This window comes from Nannospalax galili, unplaced genomic scaffold (assembly GCF_000622305.1).
Source record: "Nannospalax galili isolate Female #2095 unplaced genomic scaffold, S.galili_v1.0 scaffold686, whole genome shotgun sequence".
NCBI classification, from domain to species: Eukaryota; Metazoa; Chordata; class Mammalia; order Rodentia; family Spalacidae; genus Nannospalax; species Nannospalax galili.
The window spans coordinates 1044756-1058960 of record NW_008355472.1 but is presented as its reverse complement, the minus strand read 5'-3'; the positions used below and the strand labels follow the sequence as shown (position 1 = coordinate 1058960).

Below are 14205 nucleotides of genomic sequence, written 5' to 3'. Positions count from 1 at the left end.
CCCCAAGAAAAGCCCCTGGAGGAGGTGAAGGGAAAAGTACATGGCGCTGGCATAGAGTAGACGATTTCCAAGTGACATCCTTGGAGCTCTACAGTTCACTGGCACTGCCTCAAGGGCTGCTGAGGACAGTGAGGAAGTTGGGGGGTCAGGGTCTCTACTTGGCTACAATCAGACCTAAATAAGCCTCTAGTTAAAAGAGCACAGAATTCAACAGCAGAGGACAAGCATTAAAGTCCTAGCTCAGTTTTAATAGAGTTAGTGATTACAGCTACCTTGAGTATTATACAGGAAATTATAGCTATTATCAATAGTGATAGTAAAGAATTTGGAGCAGGAAAACAAGTGATAACTGTCATCTGCTTCTGTGACACTGATGTTCCACACTCAAGCCCGGGCTTTGAGGCAATTCCTCTAAGTGCCCACTCCCTTCCTCCCAACCCTGGCGCTACTTACTTGAATGGGCTGCAGGCTTTACCAGTGCGGGGGCACATAGCTGTATGCAGGGGTTCCTTGGGCCCTGTATGTAGGCATGGACACAGGGTGCGCCCCAATTGCAGTGTGCTGGGGTGTAGTCAGCAGGGTACCTGAGCATCCAGAGAGAAGAGGAAACCTGAGGAGATTGTACCAGGGTGCAGGGGTGAAGAGGAGGAAAGCAGGTTTTTGCATGGCTGCTCCTCCTGCCTAAATCCATCTCCCTGGACTATCTGATGAGCACTATCCTTCTCTGCCTTCAAAGGCCTCCCCTCCTCAGTGAGGGACCTTTATGGGTGCTGGAGGACAGAAGCAATCACTAGTCTTTGGGAACCTCCCTTTTCTTTGTATGCTTCTCTTATTGCAAAAAAGCACTGAGCAGTAATTGCCGCTTTAGTGGCTCTATCTCCCACACTTGGCTTGAAACTCCCTATGTAGACCAGGCTGGCCTTGAACTCACAGAGATCCGCCTGCCTCTGCCTCCTAAGTACTGGGATTAAAGGCATGCACCACCATGCCCAGCTTCTTTCAACTCTTAAAATTGATTATCTGAATGTGCTAGCTACTTGGAGGCCCACTGCCAACATCTCTTCCCTAAATGACAGACAGCCTCTCTCCTGATCCAGTCCACAGCCAGAATGCTCAACTCAACCCTATCTCTCCCCTTGTTAGCTCCCTCAACCCAAAGTATTCAGTTCTTTCTACCATCACATTCTTGTCAGTGGCACCAGCTACTCTCCCGCTCCCATGCCTGTTTCCTAAGTGCTTAGATCTTTGCCACCCTGTGAAGATGGTGAACTTTGATCTTTTCTGCCTGCACTTTCCTGCCCTTTCATCTCTCGGCTTAGCCTCTATTCCTATTATTTGAGGTCTAGCTTGATACACCCATCTTGGTGCACTCTTCGTTATCCCTCGAATGGTTTGGAGAGTCCTTCTTTAGGTTCCTGGAGCCCTGGCCCTGGGCCTGGATTTTTCATGCCAGGCTGCAGTCAGTTCCATGACTGTTCACTATCAGGAGTTTCTGAAAGTAAGAGAAGGGTGCTGAGGCAGTTGTTACCTGCTGACATTGCCATGGTGGTACCTGCCACCATGCCCATGGCCACACCATTGGTCCTGGGGGCAGCAACAGGAGCTGGGTAGATGGCAGAGGGAATGCTGTTGGGCTGGACAACCGTGGTGTGGTGGATGACATGGGGCTGGGCGGCATACACCGGCTGTGTATAGTAGGCTCCCTGGGGAGAGAGGCTAAAGTCACATGGGTTCTTGGAGAGAGGGTAGGAAGGATGTGTAGGCAGGGTATTGTTTTTCCCATACCCTAGGCAATACAGTGGGAAAATCACAGGCCCAGGGACACAAGGTCTAGGCTGAGGCTCTGCTTTGTCTTACTCTGTGACTGTGGTCAGTTCAGTACTGATTCAGCATCCTCTGAAAAGCAAGGCCCTCTTTGTTCCATCTTGCCTCACTCCTAGTATGGCTATGAAGAACTAGTAAGAACTTTCCTGTTTTAGCTCTGGTTGTGCCTTTTTTTTTTTTTTTTTTGGTCTTTTTGAGACAGAGTCTCCCTGTAGCCCCAGCTGGCCTGAACTCACTATGTAGATCAGGCTGGCCTTGAACTCACAGAGATCCACCTGCCTCTGCGTCCCGAGTGCTGGGATTAAAGGATTGAGCCACCAAGCCCGGCCTGGCTGTAGCATTTTAAAATGTTTTTACTTGATTACAACTTACTTTCATAAGCTGCCTAAAAATTAAATGTAAGGAATATGGTCAAACAGTTTCTAAGCATAGGGATTCCAGAGCACTGTGTACACAAGCAGAGGATTGTTAATGGTATTCTCACACTGGTGCAAATGCTGTTAGTTTATAGTTTATACTCAGAATGTGTCATCATTGGATAGCATTTCCCAAAGCATCTTCCTAGTTCCCCTCACCAAAGGTGAGAATGCAGACTGTGGTCTGAAGTGATGTCCCACTACCAGATCACATGGCTGCTTCCTGGTCCTACCTACCTTCCATGGGCCTGATGAACCCTAGGAGCAGATAGAAGCACCTGAGACGACCTTGTGCTTGATAGCTTTAGTTGTTAACGTGACATACCTGGGTAGAGGGAGCCTCAATTGGTGAACTGCCTCCATTAGACTGCCCTGTGGCCATGTCTGTGGGGCATCTTCTTGGTTACTGAGTGGGCCCAGCTGGGCCTATGTTGTATAAGAAGGCAGGTTGAGCAGGGCCCAGGGGAACAAGTCAGTAAGCAGCATTCCTCCATGGCCTGTGCTTCAACTCCTGCCTTCAGGTTCCTGTCCTGAATCCCTATGTTGGGCTCCCTGATGAACTGTGACCTGAGAGATGTAAGCCAAATAAACCCCTTTCCTTCCCAGTTGGTACTGGTCAGAGTATTCTGTCACTGTAATGGAGAAACAAACTAGAACAGACCTTAATCCAGAAATTCTCATATCTTAATACTAAATAGTAAGAGCCTCTGTGTAACCCTAGCTGTCTAAGAGTCTAAGAAAAGTATCTTAAGCCTTATTTTTTCTCTTTATTTTACTTTATTTTTCCAGATAGGCTGGCCTTGAACTCACTATGTAGCTGAGGATGACCTTGCACTTCTGAACCTCCTGTCCCAAGTATTGGAGTTACAGGTGTCCACTGCCACGCCCAGTTTTGTTTCTTTCCTTTTTTAAAAGTTTTGCAGTCTATCTGCAACACAGCTAGTGTTTTTTTTTGTTTTGTTTTGTTTTGTTTTTTTTTGAGACAGGGTCTCCCTGTAGCCCCAGCTGGCCTAGAACTCATTAGGTAGACCAGGCTTGGCCTGGAACTCAGAGATTCACCTGCCTCTGATGGGGTTAAAGGTGTGGGCCACCACACCCAGCTACACAGCTAGTTTTTAAACTATAACGTGCTTTCCTCACTACTTATGTCTCATGGAGAATTACCACCCCAGAAGAATGTGCTCTGCTGGAGCCTCACATGGCCTGTCCAAAGTTAGCCAACACACATTCTATAGCCAAAGTCCAAATGGGAGCAGTAAGGTTCACTCAAGAATAACTTCCCTAAGGCCACAGGGGGCACTGGTAGCAGAGGCTGGGTGTTTTCCTCCTTACTTGGTTCACAGATTTTGTCAAGGAAGGGAAGATGTGGGGGTAAAAAGGGAAGACCAAGACATGTGGCATACAGCCTGACTCAGCCAACAGCTCCATGTGTGGCCCTGGACAAGCCATTCCACTCTGCATCTACACTTCCCCACTTGTTTATTCGTTTTTGGCTTTTTTTTTTTTTTTTTTTTTTTTTGAGAAAGAGGGTCTCCCTGTAGCCCAGCTGGCCTGGAACTCACTATGTAGACCAGGCTGGCCTTGAACTCACAGAGATCCACTTGCCTCTGCCTCCCAAGTGCTGGGACTAAAGGCATGTGCCATCACTCCCAGCTAAAATGTGTAGCCTAGGCTGGTCTCGAACTCCAGATCCTCCTACCTTTGCCTCTTTAGCATATCCTACCAGCGCATGCCACCACAACCGGCTCCCTGCTTGTTCAACAAAGGAGTTCAGCTAGATGATTTCTAATGACCCTCTGTCATTTGGGACTCTGTTAACCTAAATGACTTCATGCTTCCTCTTTGGGAGTGAGGCAGAGTTGAGTGATCTTGCAGGCATATTGCTTCAATGACACCAGTGAACACCATGAATTCTTTTTTTCTCTTCCTCATCCCAGCCCACCCTGCCATAGCGGATGCTCCAGGAAGAGGTCAGCCCAGGCCTCCATGTATACCTACCTGGGCATAAAGATTCTGCTGGGGGTAGGCACTTCTGATCGGATACATAGCCGTCTGATAGGGGTTGGGTGATGGGGAGTAGGGGGGTGGAGCAGTATTACTCTGGGTTGGTGGGACCTTGTATGGTGTCCCTGCAGTATATCCTGTACCAAGGCAAGAAGAGAGACCTCCAGTTAGTTGGCAAAACAGCACTGCTTGAAGGAAGCAGGTCCCAGAACAATTCCTCAAAACAAAAATGAACTGAATCCAGCTCGAAACACACAGGACAGACAAGAGAACAAGGCTTCACCCTCACAGACCTGGCCCCAGAGGCAGCTCCTTCAGCCCTGGTGCACAGAACTGCAAACAGGGTTTGGGCATCATTTATTTCTCTAGGTCTCAGGACTCTGATTCATAAGAGGCCAGATATCTGTTCTCTAAGGGACCCTTTCAGCTTACTGCTTGGATTTTGTGTGTGTGTGTGAAAGGCAGGTACTCACTGATGGATGCCACCCAGTCTACTCCTTAATGAAATCTGTTCTCTTACTTTTCTGGCTCTTCACTCAGCATCTCGAGCTGTCTTCTATTGTTGGTTCTCTTTCTCTGCCTTGCTGTCCTCTTTTTCCCCTACTTCCTTTGCTGTTGCTCTATAGAGCGGGCATTTTCCGTCTCTTCTGCTGCATGGGGGAGGGTCACCTCTGCCCCAAAGGCCTAAAGTCAGGGATCAGAAAAGACAGCTCGAGATGCTGGGAAATCCGAAGCCGTCTTCTGACCTCTGTGGCATTACATGACACAGGTACACTCACATACATGCAGGCAATACACTCATACACAGAATAAGAATAATTTTTAAAAATTTATTTTTATTTTATGTGTGTAAGTACTGGAGTTATAGATGGCTGTTGGCCCCATGTGGGTGCTGGGAACTGAACCTGGGTCCTTTTAACCACTGAGCCATCACTCTATCTCTCCAGTCGCCCCCCTACCTTTGTTTTTGTTTTTGTTTGGGGACATGGTCTCATTATGTAACACACATTAGGTCTTGAGTGTTTCACTTTTTCTCCTCTAATTTTTCTCCCTTTATGAACGTCATCAACCACAGTTCCCTCCTCCTCACAAATCAGCAGGGAAAAAGCCCATATAAAAGAGCAGTCAGAAGCCAGGCATGGTGGCGCATGCCTTTAATCCCAGCACTTGGGAGTCAGAGGCATGGGGATCTTTCTGAGTTCCAGGCCAGTCTGGTCTACATAGTGAGTTCCAGGCCAGCTGGGGCTACAGGGAGACCCTATCTCAAAAAGACCAAAAAACAAAACAAAAAACCCAGCATTCAGAGATCCTGATCTTCTGGGTTGTTTAAAAACCTTGCTCTGTGGTACATGCCTGTAATCCCAGCACTCAGGAGGCAGGGGCAGGCGGATCTCTGAGTCCAAAGTCAGCTTGGTCCACATAGCGAGTTCTAGACCAGCTGGGGCTACAGGGAGACCTTGTCTCAAAAAGACCAAAAAATAAATAAATAAAATGAAATTTAAAAAATAAACTGGGGGCTGGAGAGATGGCTCAGCGGTTAAGAACACTGGTTGTTCTTGTAGAAGACCTGGGTTCCTGGGTTCGAATCCCAGCACCCACATGGCAGCTAACAACTGTCTGTAACTCCAGTCCCAGGGGATCCAATAGCCTCTTCTGACCTCCGAGGCCACTGCACAACACGGGTGTGTTTACCTACATGCAGGCAATACATGCATACACATAAAATAAAATAAATAAAATAAAAATAAATAGATAAACTTTGCTCTATAGAGCGGGCATTTTCTGTCTCTTCTGCTGCATGGGGGAGGGTCACCTCTGCCCCAAAGGCCTAAAGTCAGGGATCAGAAAAGATTCACACTGACACAGAATCCAGGTCATGTCTGCACCTCAGGAGGATGGACAAAAGCTGGTGCTGAGCAGTCAGGCCTAGAGACTCACAGCTATGCAAACTGTGCTGCCTTTGAGTCATCTTGAGGAGCAGATCTCCTGTTCATAGGAAAAATTTGACACACAGGTCACTCAGGAGAAAGGTGTTCCTATACAATCACCAAATGGCATCGTCCAATGCCACCACCAGTGGCACAAGGGGATCCAGAGGTCAAGTGGGGCAAGTCTTTTTAGGAACTTCTAATACTAACCAAGGATCCTGTCAACTCTAAGGAGCTATTTTTTTCAAAAAGGGTCTGGATGGAGGACAGGGTAGAACAGGCTTTTGCTGGAAGAGATCTGGGCTTTGGTCTGGCTTTCCTCTGAATTGGGTAACCAATGCCAAATCTTTAGTCCTTAGTTTTAGGAAGGTTAGGGAGAAGTCTTTAAAATGATAGTGTAAATTTCTAAGACAAGAAGACTTTATTTCCCAAATTTATTTTATCAGAGAGAGAGAGAGACAGAGAGACAGAGAGAGAGAGACAGAAAGATACACAGAAACAGAAAGAGAAACAGAAAGAGACAGAGAGACAGAGACTGGGGAATGAAGCTAGGGCTTTCCACATGCTAGGCAAGTACTCTACCATTGGGCTATATCTCTAGCTATCTTTTTAGTTTAATCTTATTTTGAGATAAAGTCTCATTAGATTGCTCAGGCTGGCCTTGAACTCACTTAGTAGCCCAGGCTGGCCTTGAACTTTCAATCTTCCTTCTTCAGCCTCTCCAGTACCTAAGATTACAGGCTCATACAGGTCTGACAACGTATTTTTACTACAGTGGTAGTCACCGAGACTATATGGCCCCTAAACCTAAAATGATCTATTAGGATATTTATAGAGAGGTTTACTGAACCCTGAGTTAAAGGTAAAAAAAAAAAAAACAAAAACAAGATGTAAGGGTACTTAGGATGTAGTTAGTGGTAGAACACAAAGTTATAGGTCTGATCTCTAGCACTTCAAATAAAAAGCACACAAAAAACTACCAAAAACAAAAGCCAAAATAAAGATGTGAAGAATCTTGTCATAATGGAGAGTGTCTCTCTTTTATGCAGGAGAGTAGGATACCATGAGTCAGAAGCAACCTGTCTCCAAAAGCACTACAGCCAGAGCAGTGGTTACAAGCAGCCTGGGGATGGACTGAGTGGATCCATGTAGATTAGTATTATTTTCTCTCTCACTGTATAGATAGTAAGCTTCCTGTCCTGGGGAATGCAAGCACAGACTGCTCTTAAAGGAGATAGGAGTTAAACTGTGACTACGATGGTCTGTTCCACATAGGAACACAGACTCCAAAGACTCTAAGATTCTAAAAAATTTTTTAACAAGCCAGCAACACAGGCAACTTTCCTTTATGTGTCTGGAGAATGTGCTATGGAATTTCTAGCTTTCCCAGGGAAGCTGCACCACCCCCTCTAAGCCACAAAAGCAACCACATTACAAAGTATTAGAATTGTCCCTCTGAGGAGAATCAAAAGGTTCTAAAAGACTGCAGTAGAATTTGGTTTCCATATCTAAGAATAACCTTGTTTGAGAATGTTTCCCTTTCTTCATGTTATGAAACAAGACACACACTCAGAATACAAATCAGCAATCCAAACACCCTTGGCAGCCAAAGAGAGGCTGGCTGCAGTCTGCTTCGCTTCTCTAGACAGTTTGGGATGGGAGAAGCAGACCCACAGAGCTGGAAGAGATCTTGGAGATCTCTAAGACAGGGACTTCACAAATGAGAGATGCTATGCAGAGAGTGGCTGCTCACAGAAGCACTTCCTATAACCACAATGGGCCTCAAGGTCACGATCAGTGTCAGGAGAGTTCTGAAGCTGCAGAACTAGCAGGCTAGGGCCTTTTGCCTGGGATCCTTTAAAGAGTCAGTTTCCTGTCTTGGGGAGCATTTTCACTTGGACTAGATCATTTCAGAGGGCATTTCTGGTGCTGACATTCTAAGTATTTCAGTAGGACTTTTGTGAGGACATCATTACAGAGGGCTTTCCACAACTGACCAGCTGCCCTGTCCACATTCTTGGGGGAAACTGAAAATCTAGGGCCTTGCTTGATGATTATTAAAGTTAGGGGTTATCACTTTGTACATCTAAGTAAAAGAGGCTGTGGGGCTTACTATAAAAACATCTCATGGATTTTTACCCAAATAGACTCAACTCATTCCCTGGAAGCCTGGTAACTTGAAAGAAATTCTAAATCTGAAGGTCACATAATTAGGACTTTAGAATGTTACACCTTAAAGACATGAGGCTTGCATTCAACCCTCTCACTTTCAGAGGAAGAACCGTAACTCAAGTACAGCAGTTTCCCAAAATTGCACAGCATATCAACCAGAGCTGGCTCCAGAGTTCAGGGCTTATGATGCTCTGGGCAGAGCTTGTTTCTGGGTTAAAGATCTCTTCAGTACAATCTTGGGCATTTGGTGTGCTGGTCTTTGTATGCCCACTTCACTAAAGGCAGTATCATGAGAAGAAAGGAATTCAATCATTAGAAGTGTCAGCTCTGCCTTATAAAGAGGCTTTGTTTATGATGCCTGCCTGCTGTTTGTCTCAGGTTTCCAGCCATAGTTTTAGGCTCTATCAAATGGACACTGTGTACATTAGCAAGCTAAAACCTTTGTAGCCTTCTCTTCAATTTTCCCTGTCGTAAATCTTTTTCAGTTGTAGTACCCCTACCACCTTTAAAGTCATTGATCTTCACATCAAGAATACCTTTTAGACTAACTGGCTTATTGATCATCAGATTTATGTCTGGACGAAACAAAGCAGCATGTCTGAATCTTGCCTTGACCTCTAAGTCTCCTTGTTGCTAGTTAAACAAGAAGGCTGAATAAGTAGAAGAGAAACCTAACTAGGAACAGGCTTAGCAAATGTTGTTTAAGTTGAACTGAATTTGTCAAAATGCCATCTATGTTATGGCACTAGAAGCAATAAAATCTGAATGTGGAAAGGAACCTTTTACAAGGTTGCATGGCTCAGTTAGTCCCAACTCTGCTGAAAAATCACATAGGTTTATACATTACTTGCTTAAAAGAGAGGGATACGGGGGCTGGAGAGATGGCTTAGTGGCTAAGAACACCAGATGTTCTTGCAGAAGATCCAGGTTCGAATCCCAGCACCCACATGGCAGCTAATAACTGTAACTCCAGTTCCAGGGGATCCAACAGCCTCTTCTGTCCTCCGAAGGCACTGCACGACATGGGTGCACTTGCCTACATGCAGACAATACACACATACACATAAAAATAATAATAAAATATTTTAAAAAAGACTACCGACAATATCAACATTTATGTTTTTTAAAAAAGAGAGGGATACACCAGGCGTGGTGGTGCACGCCTCTTAATCCCAGCACTCGGGAGGCAGAGGCAGGTGGATCTCTGTAAGTTTGAAGCCAGCCTGGTCTACATAGTAAGTTCCAGGTCAGCTGAGGCTAAGGGAGACCCTGCCTCAAAAAGGCTTAAAAACAAAAAGAGGGGGATACAATGTGGTCCTATTCTGGGACTTGACAGCCTGTCTTAGAGGGAAGAGTCAGATGCAGCTACTAGACATTTCCATGGGACTTTTGGAAGACTTCAGCACAGGTCAGGATTTCTGATACTCAAGACTCCTTAGTTGTATAAAGGGCTGCCTCTGGAACAAATCACGACTCTATTCCTAGAGATGTGTGAGCATGGTTTGATGACCAGCCTACTGGTGATGGCAACTAGAGAGAAGGGCCTTGTGGGAAGGATATGGGTACACAGCTCCAAGGGCAGAGAAACAGGAATCTAAAACTTAGTGAGGACTTTAAAGTGACCTAGTCCAAGGCCCCATTTTACAGTGCAAAAAACCAAGGACCAAAGCACAGCCATGAATTATCCAAGGTTACATAGAGTTAGGTCTAGAGTTCTCTACATTCCATGCCAGTGTTGTAAGTGTGCCTTTATGTGTCTATATCCATATGTGTGGATGTACAAGAAAACATATATGTACCAATTTACAATTACAGCTTTTTGGGGGGTTCTTTTTGAGACAGGGTCTCCCAGTATCCCCCACTGGCCTGGAACTCACTGTGTAGACCAGGCTGACCTCATGCCTTTGCCTCCTGTGGGAAACCACGCCCAGCCTTACAATTATAGCCTTTTTTTTTTTTTTGGAGACAGGGTCTGTAGCCCCAGCTGTCCTGGAACTCACTATGTAGACCAGGCTGGCCTTGAGCTCACAGAGATCCACCTGCCTCTGCCTCCCGAGTGCTGGGACTACAGGTGTGCGTCACCACGCCTGGCACAATTATAGCTTTTAATATGTTCTTTCAATTCTACTTGTAGTGTCTGGAAAAACTCCCTATGACTGTCATTTTTCCCATTACGCTTTTTGAGACAATCTCCCTATGCAACTCAGGTTGGCCTGAAACTTGTGATCCTCTTGCTTCGGCCTCCTGAAAAGTGGGATTACAGATATGAAGTATGTCTGGCTCATTAGTCTTATTTATTTATTTATTTATTTATTTATTTATTTATTTATTTATATTTCATGTGTATGATTGTTTTGCCTGCATGTATATTAGTGTACCACATGCATACAATGCCTCAGAGGCCATAAGAGGGCGTTAGATTCTCCTAGAGCTGGTTATGGATGGTTGTGAGCCATCCATGTGGATGCTAGAAACGGAACCGGTCTTCTCCAAGAGCAGTCAGTGCTCTGAACCATTGAGTCATCTCTCCAGCCCCTCACTTGTCTTTTGAAGAGTAAAATCAACCTCACAAGAAAAGTCAGGTATAAAATCCTAACTTGGGAGTTATCTTTTTCCAGCTGTACAAATATACTGGTTAAACAGTGTTGGGTATGTTACCCTTCTGAGGTTCAGCTTTCTTTTTTTTGACACAGGGTCTCCCTGTAGTCCTAGCTGGCCTGGAACTCACTATGTAGACCAGGGTGGCCTGGAACTCACAGAGATCCACCAGCCTCTGCCTCCCAAGTGCTGGGATTAAAGGGGTGTACCACCACATTCAGCTGAGGTTCAGCTTTCAAAGTGGGATAAAAGTCTATCCAAATAACTTTATAAGACTATACTGTTGATTAAATGAGAGGACAGGTTTTTTTTTGTTGTTGTTGTTGTTGTTGATTTTGGTCTTTTTGAGACAGGGTCTCCCTGTAGTCCTAGCTGGCTCACTATGTAGACCAGGCTGGCCTTGAACTCACAGAGATCCACCTGCCTCTGCCTCCTGAGTGCTGGGATTAAAGGTGTGTGCCATCACACCCGGCTAGCACTTTTTTTTTTTTTTAATTTCAGATTTGTTTGCTTAAGTTGATTTGCTCCCCTTTTAATATTTGCTGTGTCAGCTAGGGGATTTTTTTATTTTTATTTAATTAATATATTTTATTTTCTGTGTATGAGAAACAGGAATCTAACATGTATTGCCTGCATGCAAGTGTACCCCTATCGTGCAATGCCCTTGGAAGTCAAAAGGTGTCAGATCCCCTGGAACTGGAGTTATGGATGGTTGTTAACTGCCATGTGGGTATTGGGAATCAAACCTGGGTTTTGTGCAAGAATAGCCAGTGCTCTTAACTGCTGAGCCATCTCTCCAGCCCAGGACTTTTTATTTTTCAAGATTTATTTATATTTATGTGTATGAGTATTTCCTCATGTGTATGTATATAAACTGCATGCATGCCTGGTGCCTGTGGAGGCCAGAGCAAGTGTAAGATTCCCTGGAATGGGAATTACAAACAGCTGTGAGCTGCTATGTTGGTGCTGGGAACAGAATCCAGGTCCTCTCCAAGAGAAGTATTCTTGACTGCTGAGTTACCTCTCCAGCCCCAACACTGGGTATTATAAACAAAAGAAAAAAATTTCAATGAACTCCTCCAGTCTACTTGGTAGACTATTAATTTTCTATAATACCCTACTAAGGGCTTGTCTAGCTCCCACTGGCACAACTTCTGAAATCAATGCTCCCCACATCCAAAGTCAACCATTTCTGAACTGGACAGTTCCCAGAGGCACAAAGTTCTTTCATTCAATAGTTTCTCATTCGAACCATTTGTGTTTAGAATCAGCTGTGAAGGTTATGGCATCAGTTACCCCACTGAGCCTCAGGATGAACATGACCAATCTGACTGGCTGTTGGCTCCTGTCCATGTCACACCTTGCTCCCACAGTGTAATGTATACTAACTTGGGCAATATTTCTCATGCAGGGGACAGTTTTATTCTCCAAGGGAATATTGAGCCATATTTGGAGACATTTTTGGTTGTCACAATGGTACTTTGCGACTGGCACTGAGTAGGCAGAGGCCAGAAATGCTGCTAAATATCCTACCATGCACAGGAAAGTCTCCCACAACAAAGAATTTACCTGGCTCAGATGTCAACAGCGCTAAGGTTAAGAATCCCTGTGTGGCTGGGCATGGTGGCACAAGCCTTTAATCCTAGCACTCAGGAGGCAGACGCAGGCAGATCTCTCTGAGTTCAAGGCCAGCCTGGTCTTCATTGTGAATCCAGGACAGCTGGAGCTACAGGGAGACCCTGTCTGAAAAAGACCCCCACCTAAAAAAAAAATCCCTGTGTATAGGAAGCTCCCCACTCTGTTCAAAGACACACAGGCCTTCAAAATGTGCCCTCTGTCCTTTCCCTAAAAGCAATAGTAGTCTTTCACAAATCAAACTTCTTGGCTAGGTGAGTACTTCTCCCTCCCTCACTGCTGTGGGTGTCCTAAAGCTGGAGTATGACCAAAGATGAGTACTGTTCTTGATTGAAGAAAGCCAATTCTTTGCATGGGTAGGAGAACCTCTTAAAACAGTATTTATATTAAAAATGTCACTTAAAAATTCCCTTTCCTTTCTTCAAGAAATAAGTCAGTTCTTGAGCCGGGCATGGTAGTGCATGCCTGTAGTCCCAGCACTTGACTTGGGAGGCAGAGGCAGGCGGATCTCTGTGAGTTCAAGGACAGCCTGGTCTACATAGTGAGTTCCAGGACAGCTGGGGCTACAGGGAGACCCTGCTTTGAAAAAGCCAAAAAAAAAAGTCAGTTCCAACCAAGGGGAACAAGGAAAGGAGGAGACAGGCTGTATTTACTGAAAGCCGCAGAGGATGCTTGGTAAGTTCGGTTCTCAGTCCCGGTGTCCACTGGAAGATGGAAGGTGCCTTCAGTGCCACAGGAAGACGAATTCTGTGGCCAGGCCTGTTTCATCAGCAGAGTGGCTTAAGGGAAGACACAAGAAGGACATTAGGCAGAAATAAGAAGTGGGCACCATCAATTACAGACACAAAAGCAAGGGCTGTGTGCTAGACAGAAACATATAACCCAAGGAACCTGTTCAGACACAGAGAATGATTCAGTCTTTCTGAGATGGGGTAGTGGACTGGAAGGAGTGCTGAAGTGAGCTTCCAAATAACTTAAATCCAAGGGCACCTACACTTAATTACTGAGAGTCGGGACTTTCTATCCATGACTAAAACCACAATGATGCCCACGAATATCACCACCTTCCACCCAACCTGGCCCAAGATCCTAGGAATTTTTATATATTGGGCCAGATCAAATGAGTCTTTTTACCACCTTATATGAGCCTTGATGGAATAGCATCTTTTCTAACAGGTGAGATGTGGCCATGGCAGCTTAAAATCCTGGGCACTGTGGCTGCACTACATAGTAGGACACTGCTTGCCAACAGCTCCTGCATGCCAAGCAGGGCCAGATAGATGTATTTCTTACAAATGGTGATTACCTCCTGCCTAAGTGCTCTACTCGAGATATCTCATGAATTAGAAATGATCCTTTGGCCATTACTAAAGTAAATTTCAAAAACTGGGGTAGGTGTGAAAGAGAGATCAGTTGAAAAACTGTAGGGATTTCCCAGGCTAGCTCAATGCTCAATTTGAGAAATCTAAAAGGTGATTACTTCACAGGTTCCAGAAGTGGGGAATGACTCAAAAAAACTTACCGTATCCTGAGAAGGAAAGAGGAAATAGGGGGAAAATGCCTTTTTTACTATACTTTTAAACACCAGAGGAGACACATTCTTGATCCAAATTTCTACTTATAAGATG

The 14205-nt window shown here is 45.1% G+C and overlaps 1 protein-coding gene across 3 annotated transcripts in view; it reads right to left on the bottom strand.

Annotated features, from left to right (window-relative positions):
* Positions 1–14205, bottom strand: part of Fam168a (family with sequence similarity 168 member A) — a 186721-nt gene that overhangs the window by 4797 nt on the left and 167719 nt on the right. For all 3 annotated transcript variants that reach the window (XM_008852722.3, XM_008852719.3, XM_008852720.2), the window contains 4 exons: positions 13231–13356; positions 4239–4381; positions 1529–1703; positions 454–584 (listed from right to left, as the gene is read on the bottom strand). In XM_008852722.3, coding sequence (XP_008850944.1) covers positions 472–584; positions 1529–1703; positions 4239–4381; positions 13231–13356 — 557 coding nt within the window. In that variant the 3' untranslated portion in view covers positions 454–471. The remainder of the gene's footprint in view (positions 1–453; positions 585–1528; positions 1704–4238; positions 4382–13230; positions 13357–14205) is intronic.